The sequence below is a fragment of the Polypterus senegalus genome, chromosome 17, assembly GCF_016835505.1.
Source record: "Polypterus senegalus isolate Bchr_013 chromosome 17, ASM1683550v1, whole genome shotgun sequence".
In the NCBI taxonomy this organism is placed as follows: Eukaryota; Metazoa; Chordata; class Cladistia; order Polypteriformes; family Polypteridae; genus Polypterus; species Polypterus senegalus.
This window is the reverse complement of record NC_053170.1, coordinates 94,251,710-94,270,760: the sequence shown is the minus strand read 5'-3', so window position 1 is coordinate 94,270,760 and position 19,051 is coordinate 94,251,710. Positions and strand designations below refer to the sequence as shown.

The 19,051-nt window shown below is 35.5% G+C and overlaps 1 protein-coding gene across 13 annotated transcripts in view; it reads left to right on the top strand.

Annotated features, from left to right (window-relative positions):
• rbfox3a (RNA binding fox-1 homolog 3a) overlaps window positions 1–19,051 on the top strand; it is a 976,802-nt gene that overhangs the window by 623,636 nt on the left and 334,115 nt on the right. For 2 of the 13 annotated variants that reach the window (XM_039740610.1, XM_039740609.1), the window contains exon 1: window positions 7,304–7,470. The exons of 8 other annotated variants lie outside the window; for them this stretch is intronic. In XM_039740610.1, coding sequence (XP_039596544.1) covers window positions 7,345–7,470 — 126 coding nt within the window. In that variant the 5' untranslated portion in view covers window positions 7,304–7,344. Of the gene's footprint in view, window positions 1–7,301; window positions 7,471–9,075; window positions 9,101–19,051 lie in introns of those variants that run through there. 3 more of the 13 variants (XM_039740611.1, XM_039740608.1, XM_039740621.1) reach the window with 3 other exon arrangements.

Below are 19,051 nucleotides of genomic sequence, written 5' to 3'. Positions count from 1 at the left end.
GAACTTTCTCATATGAGATATGCCCCTCCAAAATGAAGTTACATTACTGACACCTTCCTCCTCATCCCCCTCTTTTTTTTTTAAAGGGGGTGAAGGGTATACAATGGTGAGGATGAAATAACCGAAATAAAACACACAATTGAAAAGCCATCTGACAGGACTAATCCTCTCACTTTCCCCATTACATCTCCACCAAAAATGATTATTGAATTATTAAACCCCTGAGGTCCCTGAGATCAGAGCTGTTTCACTCTGCAAACTACACATTGTACCGAAAACATAATTAAAAAGCAAATCAGTTTCTGTTTCAAGTACAACACTTAACACTTAGAAACCATTAGCGGTTTAATTTTTGTAAGACTATACGCAAATTAATCACAATGCAGAAAAAGTGCAATTTATTCATCCATGGGGGTTGATGGCCAATGGGGGGAGGGTTGTAATCCGTCCTTATTGCTACCTTTATGAAGCAGCTATTAAAACATGTACATTTGGGATCTCCGTGGTGAAACAGGTGCCTAATTAAAGAGTACATCCCTTAACATGCTGCCATTGTCGGTGCTTCAATAAAGGCCTTAATCCAGACAAATCAATCCTAGTTAAGGAACGTAGGTAGAGGAGGAGACGGGGAAGACACTGGCTTTCTTACTGGGGGTCATCAGAGCAGCTATGGTATACCAGTGCTTGTATAAGAGCATCTAACCCACAGTAAATCTACACTGCATTTCTTTAGAATGATCACTTCATCAAAGTTTAATCTCATTTTTCTGATGAATGAAATTTTGATGTCCTCCCTGCATGGAGTTTGCATGTTCTCCACATGTCTGCGTGAGTTTCCTCCCACAGTCCAAAGACACGTAGGTTAGGTGGATTGGCGATTCTAAATTGTCCCGTGTGTGTGTGTGTGTGTGTGTGTGTGTGTGTGTGCCCTGTGGTGGGCTGGCGCCCTGCCCGGGGTTTTTTTTTCCTGCCTTGCACCCTGTGTTGGCTGGGATTGGCTGCAGCAGACCCCTGTGACCCTGTATTAGGATATAGCGGGTTGGATAATGGATGGATGGAGAAGGTTTTGATGCATCACTAAAAAAAATACAGTGCTTAGTGGAAGGCCCAATTAAATCTCATTTAGCATGAAAATCACTTTAAATCAGTTTAATTTTTGAATTCACCAACTCAGCAGCTACGTCACTACCTGTGCCAGTTTGTTTGCTTTTGTCTTTATACTATTACAGTGTTTATGTATCTATTTATTTATTTATTTATTTATCGAATTATAAATCCAGATTGTCATTTTAATGCAACACACACTGCCTTTAATGTTATTTTTGTGCCCCCAAGAGACAGGTGCACCACAGCGTGGTATGGCACCCTTTTTAGAAAGATGCCCTTTTGCTGTGCAATTTCAGACTGCTTACTTGACTGGCATTCACGTAGGGAGCCATCGAAGGACTTTGGTTTCCAGCCAAGTTCATTAGTTATTAGGCAGTACTGTTTAAATTGCATACGATTCAATCAACATTGTTATTTACTTTGCAATTTTATATATGTTAAGAAGAATAATATAATCCCTTTTCAGTATTCAGTTTTAGAATTATCTGCATCTTTGTAAGCAAACAAAACAGTATTGAAGCCAGGGGAGAACAACTTTACAGCTTTTGAACTTGATATTTTGCAAGCAGTCTTTGGTGCCACTCTTTGTCCCACTTAAGCCTCTTTTTTTAGTTTCCAGCGTGCCTTGCATGCCAAGGCAAAACTGCAATATAGGAAAAAACTGGAAGTAACACTACACAAGTTCTATGGTAAGGTAGATTTTATGGTGTTAACGTGATTAAATAAAAACCTTGAACATATATTTTTAATCACTTCAAAATGAACTGTACTACAAATTATTATTCCTACTGTTATTTATAGTGTTGTCACAAGACCCTTGGGATAGACCGTGTATCCTTCGGAGGCAGCAGCAGCATCATGACCACCCATAAGCCTGCATAGTGAAATCCCACTGCTGGCTCACTGTGTAGCCAAGAGCTTGTCACATGACCTGCTAGTGCGCCAGCTTTTAAAAATACATAACTTGTGCAGGTCTATAGCTGGATGTATATTTCAGGGCCTGTTGTAAATTGATGTGCAGTGTATCTGCTGCAAGGCTCCAGTATGCCAATTGCTGTGTGAGACACTTGGATAAAAGTTGTCTTTTGGTGGAGTAAGGGGAGTTGTCCTGATCAACAAATAACAAAGTAAACCAAGTGAATGCTGAAATGCATTGTAGGAGACAACGTCTATTTTAAAATGCTCTCTGAGAGTCATTATGTGCTCCTTTGGGCAGCTTTACAATACATAGTTAAGGTACTGTATTTTGGTAGTTCTGTACGTTATACAATGGACCTGGACCTGCTTTTACACCCTGTGTTGTTCAGCAGCATTTTTGAATGTAAATAGTGTAATAGTATCATTCTCTTTCAAAATATTATAATATCCAGGACATAACATATATGCATCATAATGAAGACAAGTATGGAAATGAAATACCAAACATTTTTAAGGTTGGGGATTAAGTATGATCATTTAATGTTGTAATACATAATGTATATATTTATTTTGTAATATATAGTGGAAGATCAGCCTTGACATAGATAGGCACAGGACACACAAGTCCAAAAACCACACATTTATTTTCTTCCTTTCTTCCTGTTTCCTTCCACAATGCTCTGTTGTTTTCCTTTCTTTCTTCTTTTACTGTTGCCTCCGGTTATACATTTGACTAAAAACTCAGGTCAGTATACATAAAAGTTAAAGACAAACAAATAATAAAACAAGTATTAACAATGCAACATTATGCACTGGACAATTAACTACCATACTGACTCATTTTGACCTAATAAGAAAGAAATCCTAGTGTAGAAATTGCAAAAACCTCTGCAAAGGGATGTAGGACATAAAGACAATTTAAGCTTGAGCATGCAGACCGTCAAGTCTCAGTAAACTACTAACTTCCATTTAATTCGTATCAGTTTTATAAATGCCTTTGTGATCTCAGGTGTTATAAATGTTTTACGCATGTGTGTGACAAAATAAAAAATGCGTTGTGCTTTACGAAGAAATTACAAAGGCAGATCACTTAGAATGATTGACACGTGCAATTAAGAAGGAAGCTGAGTTTCCAAATGCAAGTCCCTGCAATTCAGTGTTGAATTAGTGTCAGAGATGGAAGACCATTTCGTGTGGGCTGTGGTCAGGTAAGCAACCTCAAGGTCTTGCAGAAAAATGTTACCTGGATAGCCTGGGAGGTGGGCTGCAGGTTAGAAGGGCACCTATAGTTAAAGAAATTTATTTTTATCTATATATATATATATATCTATATATATATATATATATATATATATATATATATATATATATATATATATATATATTTTTTCCCCTCAGGGATTAATGCAGTATAGCAAAGAATATATGTACAGACAGTAAAGCTAGTATGAGTTATATGATAAGCCCTCATGGAGTTCTACTTTTGGCATTTTGTTTTACTCCAGACATATGAAAAATGTACATCTGCCTCATGCATGTATTCTTTTTTTGTAATAATTTGTTTTTCCCTTTTCATCTAAATACTGCTGATAAGTTGGTCACCATTTTGGTCCATCACAAAATGAATATAAATAAATGCCTGAATGCGGGTGGATAAGTGGTCTTTATTATGTGTGGTACCCCAGGAATTTGGAGGAAGCAATTGTGAAATGGGGTCCTTTTTTATTTATTAAATTGAAATATGCATCAACATGTGGCATTGATCAGTGTGTGCTATCCTCTGCCACCACATGGCGGCACTGTTCCAATGATAAATATTTGATGTAATTTAATGGAAACAGCATATTTAATATGGTATGCCTTATGTTTGAGTAACACATAATAAATATGCTATATGGGTTAATATCTAAAGTTAATGGACTACTGTAGCCAGTTAGTTCTGCTAGCCCAAAATAGTGAAATTATTGTAGCACATTGTTTCTGGCATGGTGACATAGTACAAAGGAGAAGCCATGTCAAGTCAAGCTTACTGAAAAGTGGATAACTAAGGGTAGTGGCTGGTAAAGGACTGTGATGTATGTTTTATGTCCTGTGCTTATTTATTTTTACCTGGTGGTTAATTTTAAAGATATGCCCAAAACTATTCAGTCTTATTTTGACAAGTAGACCAACAGATGAAAATCAATGATGTCTTGTGTTCTAAACACAGTCAAAATTGGTCAATACGCTGGCAACATAGCGACCCTAAGAATGTTGTTTATTTATGGTAATGACTGTTGCAATGAAGCATCGGACGTACATAGATCCAAGTAGAACAGCTTTATGTGACTAGACAAATGGTGTGTCAGTCTCTGATAAGCTCCATGGTCCCCTTGTTTTGTACTTGTGTTATAGATGGGCAAAATGGACTTTGGCATTTCTGTCTAAATTGATGTCCAAAGTAGTCGCTTCTGGCTGTTTCAAATGTTACAAATTTCATATTTCAATAACTGTGACTGGATTTGTAGTTTATAGTTTTAGTTAATAATGAGAATTGGAGAGTGAATAAGCAGAATAATATGTAAAAACAGATCAGAATTCAAGCCTCTTCTCATTCCAGATACTCCTCAGTGGGGTAAGGAGTAGCCATTGAGTTGGCAGATCTGAAACTGCCAGGGATTCTCTTTTTAAACGGCAGTTAGGCTGGACTGGCTTCCCTGCTAATCGACACCATGATCTGAGAAGCGTGTTTCCACTTTCTGCAGCCGCCAGAGAACACCTTGTTGAAATATCGGTGTCGTGTTCTGTCACTCCATTCCCCTCAGGCTGAGTATAAAAGCACATTCAGCTAAGTCATAATTTCACAAAGTTCACGTCAGCCTGGTTAAAATGGCAGAAAGAGAGTGCTGCTGCTGCTGCGGCAATGAAAATCGAGCCAAGAAAATACAGTGGAAATCCTAATGCCACTATTTCTGTTGTAATGTTGTAGACTTCAAGGGTGCAAACACTGGAGGATAAGAAGATGAAGACGTGTGATGTCTCTAAGAAAATTGTGTTTGTTTTGTTTTCGAAAGAAAGAAAAAAAATGCTGTAAAAGTATGTTAATGGAAAGCTTTGATTATAAGTCCAAAAAAGAATGGAGAGGCAAGAGAGAAAGAATGGTAATATACAGACAGCTATAAAAATAACATTTTTGGGAACATGTTTCATTGCTGCAAAGTATCCAGCTTTCATTAAAATTTAAATTGCAATGAAAGGTGCAATAAGCAAAGCTATTTCAGGTCACCTTCTCTAAACTACTGGCTGAATGAATGTGTTCATATTTAATATGACCTGAAAAGGCAAAATAGAAAATAAAATCGTACATAGATCTATAATACTCCATCTATGATAATCCACTGTTAGTAAATGACTTGCCATCTCCAAAGCAGCATTCTTTTCCATCACTGCTTGGTCATATCTGATGAAAACAGAAGAGTAAACAGTCAAAAGCATTTCCTAGCACAAAATAGCTATTATCGAATTTTGCTTGAGTGAAGCATGTTTTCAGATTTCACACCCACCCAAGCCCCCCTTTTTGGAGTGCCTTTTAGTAGATTGCCAAATAAGCATACAGTACAGTATATAGCGTACTAGAAAAGCAAAGACCAAGACGGGTAAATGCACAGACTGCCAAAGTGTGTTTATTGTTTGCATACGGTGTGTGCTGCTGTTGCTCTTTTTTTGCCCCTTGACATTTAAAATACAGTATATCGACGCATCATACATGTACACAATTATTTAAGTTCACACTATATTGTTATATATATAAATGTCTTAAATGTAAAAGATTAAGTCAGATAGCCAGTTTAAGAATTTATCTTAATGCCATTCATCCATTTTCAAATGCATTTAGTTCAGTCAGTGATCACTCAATAATTTCTATTAGCAAAATTGTGCACTTTCAAATATCATAGTAAAAACAAACATCTTTTTGTATACAATATGTATTCCCATTCCAAATTCGAATGTAAAATTCATTTAACAGAATTTGATTATAAGCCCTTTACATTTATAAACACATACACACAAATATGCATTTAGTTAGATTTGTGAATTTTGTCTTTTATTAATTATTTTTTTCCACTAATTTTCCTGAATTATGGATTAAAAGATATATGTAAACATTGTAAACAACGCTGTATATACAGTTTGTGCATATGGATAGATGAACAAACGAGTTTTGAGCATTAATAGTTTTGTGTGCTGTGGAAGAATTTGTGCTTGTCAATTTGGAATATGTCCCCATTCATTGCTTTTATTTTCCTGTCGGTTTTAAATTCTAATTCTGTCAAAACAGACTTTTTATTGTCAGCTGGCCACAGTTTAATAATTATTTAATAGACAGATATTGCTGGGCTCCAGTCATGTTTCAGACTACTTTGTTTTCCTGCGTCTTTATTATATGTAATTTGCATGATTCCTAAGAACTTCTCACAAAGACTTGCTTCCTGTTCTGGATCTATTAATGCAAGTAGGACCTCCTTTCATTCATTATTTTTTGTGACTTTTGTGCAGCTTCAAGGACTTTTCTAAACACTTTTTCATTTTGTGGTGCTTTGTGTTCAAGGAGTAGTTTGACTACCAAATTATCTTGATTTGCACTAAAACTACCCATGGATACAGCTTATAAGATTTCTTTCTAAATTATAACCTCTTAGTAAGTGATAGGTGTTATTTTCTAATGGCCGTGAATGTTTAGTGACTGTGTAGATACAGACCTGTATTACTGCTACTGTGCGTATTATTATTTTCTGTCTTGAACGTAAGAAGTAAGAGTTTTGCATGTATGAACAGATTGCTGCCAGCACGCAGCATCACTCAGCATTAAGCCTGTGCATGGCTTTTAATGGGTTAAGGATGTGGATCAGATGTTGTAATGTCATTAGGAATTCTCTTCATTTTATACAGTGTGCTGTTTGATGTGTGAATGCCCAGGAGACCTCCTCCCCCTCCAGCCCCCCCAAATTTACTGAGAACCTCCCCCTAGCCTTCTACGCCTATATTGGCTTATATTGTCACTAAAGTAAATACTGGAGCATTGATTATACAGCCGGTGTGAGCTGAGGGCACATGCATTTGTAGTCAGGCTGTTTTTATGTCTTTTTTTAGAGTAAAGAAATAACATTTTAGAAAAGAAGCACAATTAAATAAGGAAGAGACACAAGGCAGCCACTGTAGAATTTAGAAGCAGAGTGACAAGAGAGAGAGAGAGCAAGAGAGAGAGAGAGAGAGAGTGAGGGAGAGAGAGAGAGGGAGAGTGAGAGAGAGAGAGTGTGAGAGAGAGGATCTCCCTGCTTGATGCGCAAAACATCCCGCTACCACATGCTGTGTTCCATGGCCAACTCGGGCTGCCTCCTGCTCTCCAGCTCCGGGATGCTGCCTCACTCCCTTCAATGTCCTCCGGCATTCCTCTACCTTCCGGAGGTAAGGTCGCCTGCTTCCAGCGGGGTCCCTTTCTGTTGTGTTGTGCAGTGGCACGTGCTTGTATTGTGTTCCTGTGGCAGTCCTCTCTCAGCTTAGGGTCAGCTCCTCTGTTTCTTTTTTCTTTTCCATTTCTTCTTTTTCTTCTTTTTCTTCTTCTTGTCTCACTGTCCAAGTCTACAGATAAATGACTTCTGGGAGACAGAGTTGAATGAATGAACAACTAGTTCAGCCATAGATTTTCTAACCTTCAGACTTGCTCACTTACGTTTTCTTCTCTGGCTATCTTATTCTGCTTTTTGATTTCTTGCGTAGTATTGTTTTTCCTCTTCCTTTCTCTTTGAACACTGTACAGACAGTAGAAGTGTACTCTGTGGCCATCAGGGTCAGTATCTTCTTTGATTATAGAAAAAAATAATGAAAACATAACTTGGCAACATGCTATTTCCAGTTGTTCAGGATTTCTTTAGTCTATATGCCCCAGTTATCCTTCAAAACTAAATAAACAGATTATTTTTGTTTGGCGTTTTTAAACTTGACTGTATATTCAGAGTTACCTAGAAAATGAAGTTTACTTCTTAAATGGATCCATCTTACCCATTTAAGCTAAATGTTTAAACTTCAAAAATGAAAGTTCCTCAGAATAGTTTGCATTTAAAAGCATTGGAACTGTCCAGTTTTACCTGAGCTGAGATGCTGTCCAGAAAACAGGAAACCTTGCTGACTTAAGTGCATTCAAAAACTGTGTTGTACAACGTCCTGCTTGACACCTTACAGAAAATCCAAAATGTACCTAACACATTAACAAAAACTATAGTAGTATAAAAAAACATTGCCAGACTATTGCTAATTAATTTAATTAAACAATTGTGATATAAGGATAAAAGCAAAAGCACTTACATCAGACTAGAGAATTAAAGGGCTTTGACTATATAATTTGAAATAGAACTGAAATAAATGGATATTCCAGTGAAGTTTCTACTTCTATCTATCTATCTATCTATCTATCTATCTATCTATCTATCTATCTATCTATCTATCTATCTATCTGCATGTAACAAAAGTATATGTCTAAAACCATTCACTATACAGATTATATTTATATAAATGTTTATATTTTACACTACATGATGCTTTGCTTATTATGTGTGTGTGTCTGGTATATGAATCTATATACATTATACCTTTATACATATTAACTGTGTGTACACTCTTTAAAAGTATATGCCTGTGTTCGTTATATTTATATATGTATGTTTTATGTATAAAGCCACACTTAATGTAATGTAGAATATGTAGTGTGCAACTACTTTTTACAATTCAAACTATATAGTATCATGCATTGTTTGTTTCTTTATAGAAAGACGCACATATATACAGTACATGTGACTTGTAAACAAATACTTAAGCTTGTGACAAAAGTGTGTGTCTTAGTGCTGGAACATTCTGTTCTGTTGGCTGCTGCTTTTCTAAATCCAGCAGTAATGCCAACTTACCATTCCTGCTCAATATTTGCCTCAGTTAGAGAACAGAATCTGACTTTCCGTTTCACTGTGGTTTTTCTCAGCCGTGCATGCCATAATGTTGCAGTGTTGTCATTATTGTATTGCCACCCTTCACACTGAGAGAGCTTGTAAGTAGATTAAGTTTAACTTAAGTGCGCTTTGAAGAAAATGTGTTCCCAAATGCAGAACATTGCTAAGGGGAGCAGGAGTGAAGTCTTAAGTATTTGCAAAGTGCTGGAGAATGGGGATGAAATTTCAAAATTGAATGCCAGCAGTGTGATGCACCTGCCATTCTACAAAATGTACATTTTACATTGTGGATTGCACAGTGAACTATTTGATTAAAACAATTTTTAATCTGTAGAAAAAACAATGCAACATTTTGCATGTGGGATGTAGAGGTGTGTTGGTGTTTATATAAATGATTTTTATTGACTGAAAATGAGCCAGCAATGTCGTTGTGCAAAATAATTTAAAAACAGCTTTCAAGAAGATAAAAATAGGCACTGAAAACTGGCTCCTCTACCCTGGATTTTGATGTTTTGTTTTCCCGATGTATATTTTTATTATAAAAATAATTTACCGAATGACAGCAGGGTGGGCACATGTAGGTTGGTAAAATACTAATGGAGGTAGCTCAGATGAATGCTAAACTTTTTGACCATTTTGTCTTCCCTTTTGCTTGCCCTTGTGCAGGTCTTGGGACTATCTTTAATTTTTCTTTAAAGGTTGGGGATGCGTCTGTCTTTACTGGACATATGGATGGGGAAGTATAATTAATATAAGTGGGAAAGTATAATATTCAAAAGTTTATACTCCATAGGAGTACTTTTTTACAACTGCAATCCAAAGTATTATTTAATTCAAAGCTTATAAAACATGTGGATTGTTTTGACCTTAGCATTAATAATTTAAATATGGAAAAAAGAGTAATTCTCAATCATCATAAGTCATTTTTAAACTATTTTCAGCTTACTTTAAAATTTTAGCCAGCAACCTATTTTGGAGAACTGTTTAAAAGATGGAGCAATTTCAAAGCACAAAAGCTGTTCAATTGGGAGTTTACTTTCCCAAAACTCTTATTTCTGTTGATTAAGGGTTCAATGTGAGCAAGCACAGAATACAAAACAATGAACAGATGTTGTCTTTGTAGGAATATATTATGGATTAGAAATCTGATTTAATTACACAAGAATAATAGACACATTGTACACTGCCACCTTGCACTCTGCCCATTGTAAGTATGCATTATTTGCTTTATTTTCCTTTTTATTGTGGATTCTTCAATGAAGATTGGTTTGCATAACGTAGTTAACCTCCGTCTGTTGTAACTACGTCAAGTTATTTTCTTCGGTCATGTTTCATAAGTGTATACATTTTACATTAATCTATATATATATATATATATATATATATATATATATATATATATATACATACATATATATATACTATATGCATATTATATATACTGTGTATATGTGTGTGTGTTGTAGTATGTTTGTGTATTTTCTAAATTCTTTATTTTTGTCTATTATGTAATGGCACTAAATACCTGATCTTGGAATAAATGCATGTGGCATGAAATGATCTAAAATTATTATATTAACACTTGTTAGTGTTTCATACAAAAAAGCAGAGTTTAGTTTTGCAATTCTTTTTTCCTCATTATGTTCATGTACATAACCAGCTCAGGGTTGGAAATGTTTATACACTGCTGGGTATTTTCTCTCGTTCCTACAACCAATGTTAGTTGTGTGATACATACAAGCAAAAAATGTGTCGATTGTACATAGGCTTCCATGTAACGTATTTTTTCTTCCAAATATCCTCACTAAAAATGACGCTTCTTTACAAATTTCAGCCCCACATGCTGTAGATTTTTTGCTGTGGAAGAACACTGCTGATGTTGTGATACCTATTATACCTTTACTAAGTTTTGAATAACTGCCACCTGACATTAAAGCACTGAACAAGTAATCGCATTTTCTTCAATTTCTGGGGAAAAAAAAATATAACCAAATAAAACCTTGTTATAAACACACACAGTATAGGGAGATTACCTTAGCAGATCAGCGACTCTGTTCTAACTGTCATGTCAGTGTGGTGTTCCTCCACTGTTCATTGGACACCCCTTACTGAGTTCTAATGTACAATTCTGTTTTATTTATATCTGTATCTCTGATCAGGTGTTGATTTAAGCAGGGCTGCTCCCATGATGACAATATTACTGTTTGTCCATTGCCTGTGTGTTTGTGTTTGTCTGTATGGAAAGTACACTTTAGCTTTCTGTATACTGCTGTAAAGTATGATATGTAGTTTAAAAAATGTATGAGATATTTCATATAAATTAAAACAAGAATTGATTAGGCATGTGTCTTTTAAGGGTGTACGGTTAGGTAATTATATTTTCTGAGTATACTATAAAAGCAATTAGTGGCTTTTTTTATGGTAGTCATTATTATACTATTGTTTTTTTATCCCCCTTATCTAAATTAATACTACAGCATGCCAATTTTTAAAAAGAGGTTTAATTGTTGCCAGATTTTTATACAGTAGAATTGTAGATGTTGTTATTAAACAATTTAGCATGGCTCTCGAACCAGAAATATTTAGAGAGCATGCAATTAATGGAGAGGTGCTTTCTTAGTTTGGTGTAAATAAATGGTAAAGAGCTGTGCACATCTCATGAGAAGCATGGTCTTTTTCTTTTTTACTCAAGGCATAATATGCGTATTCCAAAACAAATACATTTAATATCTAACAAAAAGATATGAGATCAAAGTATGGAACTTTAGCCCCTTACTCATTATGCTCTTTTATCTCCAGGAATATTACAGCATGTTTCTTTAGAACACTGATTACCAGCTGGGCTTTTTGAAGGCTTTAAATATAATTTGTCACGAAACAGCAGTAGTCACATTAAGTGCCGAATATGTTTTATGTACCTGACAATTACAACGTTAACCTATTCAGTATGCATTGAGTTTTTGGGGGCCTCTCTAGATTTCAAGCACACAGCACAAAAATAACAGTACCTGTGCTAATCCATATTCATATATTGTAATAACAGAGCTGGAGCTGGAGTCCACTCCTGTATAATAAACTGTTATTTTACTAATTGAGGCTTTACTCCTTCATTAAAATAACAGGATGACCTCCTTTGCCACTGGCACTGACAGAATTGCTGTCACAAAAGGCAGCCAATTATCCCCTGCTAAACATATAGTTGGGAGCTTTAAAATAATATTTTAGTTCTTTGTGCACAGAGAAGTATTGTTTTAATTTTCCTTACTGATAAACATGGGCTGTTTATATATAATGCAATAAGTTAAGGATATTATGTCCTAAAACAAAACCAGTTTCTATATTTGGTTTTCAGTGCAAGTAAACCAACTGTATGTGTTGCTGCTAGTGCGGTACTCTTAGTGACTTGTGTGAATTGTTATAATAACTTGTCACTGATTGCACTAAAAAACACAAGTGTACAAAGAGATTGGAAGCTGAGGAATTATGGGAATGGACAGCCGAAGGGTTAAAACCTTTGATGTCAGCTGACATTTCAAGATGCATTACGTACTGTTATGTATGATTGAATAAAAGCGTATACAACTTTGGAGTCATCAGTTGTACTTCGCACAGCGTCAGCTGCAAGTCATACACAACATGAGGAGCTTATGTGCTTTTGCGCGATGCGACACATTACTTCTTCTCTTAAGGTCAGCATTAACATGATCCGATTGTCTCCAGTACATTGTATTCATTTGTTTAGTTTTTATGGCCATTTTTTAAAAAAAAGGTCATACCCTTTGTTGATGGCAGGAGATCGACTAGGGGAGCCATCCTTTAGAAAGTAAGATGTCTTTTTAGACTTCCATTATAGTGTAATTAAACAGTGGTTGACATGAAAGGTTGTGATGGTGCAGGGGATTGTAATAATGATGCCATCTGCAAAACTTACACAAGATTTTCAGCTCACTCAACAAAGGGGTTTATGCGTTCCTTCTGTAGGGGTTCTCAGAACATGAGTGCCGGGGTTCAGTCCAAGGTGAGAGATGAACCACGGCAGGCAACCAGGGCAAACCCCATTTGAATTACAATAATGTAAGACACATCCAGATTCCTCTGACAGCTTCCACATATGGACATAGCTTGGTGGTTTGCCCCCACTTATCATGTCTGCAGTATTACTTATTAAAATTACAATTCATTTACGAGCAGTGTTTAATTAATACTATCTCATTCAATTATACAGTGCTGGCCACAAACATCCAGTTGTAAAGGGTGTTTACTTACTTGAGGCTGGTCATTCAGCTCTTAGATGGAGTATCCACAAACCCTTTGATATTAAATTATTATTGTTTGGCTGACACTGCTGTTGTCCAAGGTGGCTTACAACATTTGTGATGTCCTGGTTCTTTTGTTTTTCCAAATGGAGCACAGTCAGGTGAAGTGACTTTCTCAGCCTCACCCCACTACCTGATATAAAGTTGAAACATGTTCAAGATGGATTTAAAAAGTGTCGTTACATTTATGGTATATTTTGACAGAAGGTTAGATTGAACAGCTACCACCAGGTGGTCATTTGATATCAAATCATATAAGAAGTTCTTACACTATGTACACTACTGCTTGCGTTAGGTTGCTAAATTAATTAGTTTAATTGTAGTTCCTGCAATAAGAATGTCTGGCATCTCTTCATTGTGAGCAACATTCATCAGTCTAGCAAGTGTGAAAGGAATGAGGCAGGATCTCATTTGAAAATATTTCCTTTAAAAAGCTGAAACAGGGGTGTTTTAATTTCACTATGGCAATTCTGGATAACTTAATCAGCCTTTATTTGAAGAATTGTTTTTATTTACTGATCATTGATATTATAGTCTTTGTGAAATACTTTATGTCCATCAATTTAATTTTCTGTTTTCAGTTTAAACCAGGCACACAGTATAAGTCAGTTGGAAAAATGCTTTTTTGCTTACCTTCACTTATCTCTTTTTCTTTTTGGTATTATTTCTATGAAAGTGGATTATAAAAATGAGTAACGTCTGGTCATTTGTTGTCAAGTATTAAAATGATTATTTAAGAAAAACATTTAATAATGGAAAAAAGAAGAGTTTGTTGTACAGACGGGAATGCGTATACAGTGTATGGTGTAGTGGGATACATGATAATCTGCTTTAATCCAAGGAAACTGATAAGAGGAAGAAACCCTATCAATTAGAAATGAGATACAATTAGTTTATAATGATAGTAGGTCTCATTATGGGGCCATTCGTGAAAGTTTCAGCGTACTTCATAAATACTGTTAGGTTACTTGTCTGCTGAAAGTTATGGATGCTGTTTTGCTGGTCGTGCTGTTTGTATAAATTACACAGAGAGCTCAGTTAATGTTAGATTGTGTTAAATGAGTAGTTGGCCATACGTATGACTAAAGACTAGGTCTACGATCAAAGGTTATTTGGCAATTTGGGCTTCCATTCATCCATCCATTTTGAAATTTTTGTTAAAAAAAAAAAAAAAAAAGTAGAAACTTTCTTTGAATACAACCTGTTGAATTTTCATTAGTCCTATAATTGTGATTCCTGCCTTTTTCCTTATTCTGACTGATTGTTTTGGTGGTGAAGGGTGATATCCCAATGCGTCCCACTTTCATTTTACCTGCTGTCTTATAAGAAAGCTTGTTTTAATGTGTTGACATGTGTTGTGTTGAATTTTATTGTTCTCATGTTTATGTTAAATGACTTCACAATTGAGCCAGTAAAAGTCAAGACTGACTTTATAATTATCACCTTAATTCAAATATTTCAAGATTTGTTTTTTGTAAACATCTGCTTTTAGAATCATTTCATTCAAAAATTGTCTGAGCACAGCTGGAAAGAGAACATTTTGTACTTATAGAAGTATTCTTGCTTCAAATGGTTGAAAATAAGATAAGGCAATGGCAGACCATTTTGCCACTCCAGAGGAAGAGCGTACCTGATAGAGATAAACTTCATAATTAATTTACTTGGACAAGATATACTGTACCATGTGCTGCAAGACATAACACAAAGTAGCAAGGATTAAATACTATGCCAAGTTCTCTCATTTAATAATTTTTAAATTCCCTTTTGTGTTATATTCATGACAAAAGTTTTCCCATTATGTCTTGTGCCATGTGTGTTCAATTCTGAAAAATAGTGTTCATTGCTGGAACATTTTAAAGAACCCCTCAACGGTATCCCGTTATATATTTCCATTAGATCTACAAAGAGTTGAATTAAATCATTTCCAGATTCTTTTCTGCAAAGATTTTTCTTAACCCAAAAAAATGGACAAGAAACCCCACTAGAGAATACTGTGTTGAACTTCAAACAGCGCCCTATAATGTCATCAAATGCTTCAGCTCTTTCTGTGCCGCTCTTAACACTTCAGAACTGCAAGTACAAACTATGGTTTCCTTTTCCGTGTGTCTATGTACTTTTTTTGTTCTTTCTTCTCTGAGTTTTAATTGTGAGAACATTACTGCAGGTGATTCTCGTTTTGGGTATGCAGCAGAAGGTTGTCAGCAAAAGCTTTATACATCAAGACAAAATGAAATCTGTTTATTCCCTTTAATACTCTCTAACTCTACCTGCAGATCTTCACATCGATCCTATTTCAACTTTGGCTGTGCTATCTATCTATCTATCTATCTATCTATCTATCTATCTATCTATCTATCTTATAGTGCATTTCGTATCTATCTGCCCACCTATGAAATTCATACCTTCAGATGAAACTATAAAATGAACAAACAGCATTTTTAATGTGGTATGTTTAAAAATAATGTGTCACATTGTTAATGTTACAATGTATGTTACAAAAATAATTTTTCACATAGCATTTTTGTTTTTAGGTATTAATACAGTATGTGTTAGCCAAGTTTTTCAATGAAAAGAAAAAAAATACTTTTGGCTGCCGAGGATTTCCAAATGATATGGTTAAAAGATAAAGAATTGTGTAGTGATTGGTAGCTTTATTAAACTTGAAATATTGCTCTGCCGCTACTATGTTTACTGAAGTAGTGGTGGGACATGCATGTGTACACAGTAATTATGGGCTTGAATCAAGTGTAATTCTATAATCAGAATTTGAAGGATTTGTTTGAACAATTCAATGAAAAGTCATTCCCTACTAAGGAATGAAATAATTTACATAAATGCTTTACTGTTCATTTACCAAGAATGCTGTTTATGTAAACTCCAAGCACATATTTAAGTAAAGAAGGATGGGCAAAGTGTTTTTAAAAACGGTCTTAAAAATACAGTTTGTTGAATTGCACCATGTCTTACTTGAAGCAAATATGCATTCCATGATTGTTTAATCATTGCACCATCTAAAATGTACAGCTTGCGTGCAACTGCAGTTGCAGTCGGTTACTGGAGACGGTTACCTGATGTTGATATTATTAATAATGATAGGGGTAATCATTTATACAGTGCTTTCATAAAAAAAGAAAAAGCTTCCTCCCAGCATTTTACAAAGTGAGAGTGATAGATCGCATAACAATTGAACATACAGACTGCAAGTCCAGCTGTGCACATCAATCATCAGGCAATTGCTACTGTTTTCATGAGGGAAGTGCTGGAATCGGAGCTCATGACAGAATTCAGGGGAAAAAGCTGTGCATACACTGTTTATGTAAAAAGGTTACATCTCGTAGGCAAATTCTGACTTGATCGTGCATATCAACAAATTGTCAAAGCAAATAGAGCCTATATTTTAAACCACCTCCAAAAAAACCCGAAGTACAATGCAGTAAATGTTCATCTGTGTTTCCTTTCTTGAAGGCAGGCTTACCTACATTCATAAATCTTAATGGAAAAGGGATTTTCTGTTTTCCCTCAATTGCCACAATTTTACTGTTACTTTGCTGCTGGTGTTTAACCCATACAAGTGATATCTGAAGGAAAGGGAAATTGTTTTTTTGCATTTCTGCCTGTTGTACTATAATTTTAAGGCTAGGGGGCACTATAGAATCACTAGGTGTAATGTCTGAAATCTGTATATGTATTCTGTGTCTCATTGTAGTAGTAGTTTATATTTTTTCAATCATACATTCATCCCTTTAGGCAGCTTAAAACTTAACATCTAGGTTATTCAGTCTGCCCTCTGTTTGCAAAAAGTCAACCTTATACTGAGTCCATGAGATGAATTCTTTCTCATTCACTTAACCAAAGTTAACAATAGCAAAAATATATTAATAGTAATAAATTAAACAGAAATTTTTTTTTTAATCCTGAATGAATATATTTATTTGCATTCATGAACACAAAAAATGTACAAGTATATGATTAGAGTGTTTCCTACATGTCACATTTAATCACTTAATGCACTTAAATGTCATGAGAAAATTAATTACATGTAACAAACTACATTATTTATTCATGTATACAATATGTTTCTTAATCGATTTAACATGAAAATATTTAGTCAGCCTAATATTTTTAAACAAGTATGTATAGAAAACAACAAACCCTATTCATTGACGTACATGTAACATTTCTTGTTTTGACATCTTTGTTTGGTGGCCTGTCATTTGTCCACATTTTCTGATGCGTCCCTATGAAGTATCCTGCAGCAGTTCACCCTCTTACTGACATCTCGGTGTTCCTGGTACCTTCTTTCCATGTCTTATCTTTGATAATCCTGTTGGAATTTTTCACCCTGCTCTTCACTCACTGCTCCAACATTTTCAGGTTAAAAAAATTGCAAATGCAAACCCGACATGTAAACTTTGTGGCTTATCTTGCAACCCAGTTCCTTAAACTCAACTAACCAATTGTTCACAATTTCTTTCTAATTTTGATCTTTGTTGGTGCCAAAAACTTAAAAGAGATTATTTCTTTGATTGATACCCAAGCCTCTTGCTGTTGGTCATTAATCACGCCATCAGATCCTGCGTCAGAAATCGGTTTTCTAACATCAAGTCCGGCAAAAATGCCCTTTTGCAATGCAGCCTGAGACAAACCTAGAAAGCAATGGCACAAGTACATAAAACAGACTCCATCTTTTGATAGGGCTTGGGCAAAGTGCTTTATTAAACCAAGCTTATTATGAAGCGATGGTAACTGAACTTGATCTGGATACACAAAGCTTGGTCTGATGATATTTTTGACACCAAGCTTTTTTCTAGCTGGTCATACCTTCTGAACCCAAAGTCAATTTTGTGGCTTTGCTCTCCCACTTGCAGAGAACACCTGGGGTTTATTTTACCCTGACTGCTGCTATGACCAGTATTGGGTAAAGTTTCATTACTTTTAAAAGTAACTTAGTTACGTTACTCAGTACTTACAACAAAGTAACTACAATGTTTGACAGCTAAAAATGTGTTCTGTGAACAAAAACATTAGGGACAAACCTGGCACCAGCCTGAGGATGGGTGGGCAGACCACGGTGTCACATTCACTCAACCTGCCGCTTCAGAATTTTCAGGTACCCGAATGTCCATATCTTTGGGGTGTTGGAAGAAAAATGGAGAAAACCTCATGCAAGTTTTAAAACGCAGTGAATGGCCTGGGATTTCAGATTGAGATCCTGCACCTTTGAGACAGCACTGCTACTGTTTTTAATATTTGTTTTTGGTAATTTATCTGTTTTTCTTTAACCACCACAAATGAAAATTACATCTGGAAGTGTATGCCATACTAAAAGAGGTGCTCTTTCCACAGAACACTATTGGTGATATGTGGACCTTCCAGGCTGGCTAGAAAAACTGAAAAGATTGAACTGTGTAAATCTGTCATATTTAGTTGTGCTGTTTCCTAACATTTTGTGATAGAAGAGCCATCTTTACAGATACCCCTTATTCTATTTCACATGGATTGCCCCTTGGTGTGCAGCCTTATCGTCAAATCCTACCTTACGGCATTGGGATTACAGAAGAGCTTTTGAAGACAGCTTGATCAAATCATTGTAAACCCCTTTGGTTATCATCCTCTCAGTTCATCCCGTCATCATTAATCTCCTTGTTGCTGTTTACCCTATAACCTTTATGACAGCTTCTGGTATGGCTAGAGACCAGCTCCTGATAAATGCTAATGATAACCCATGAACTA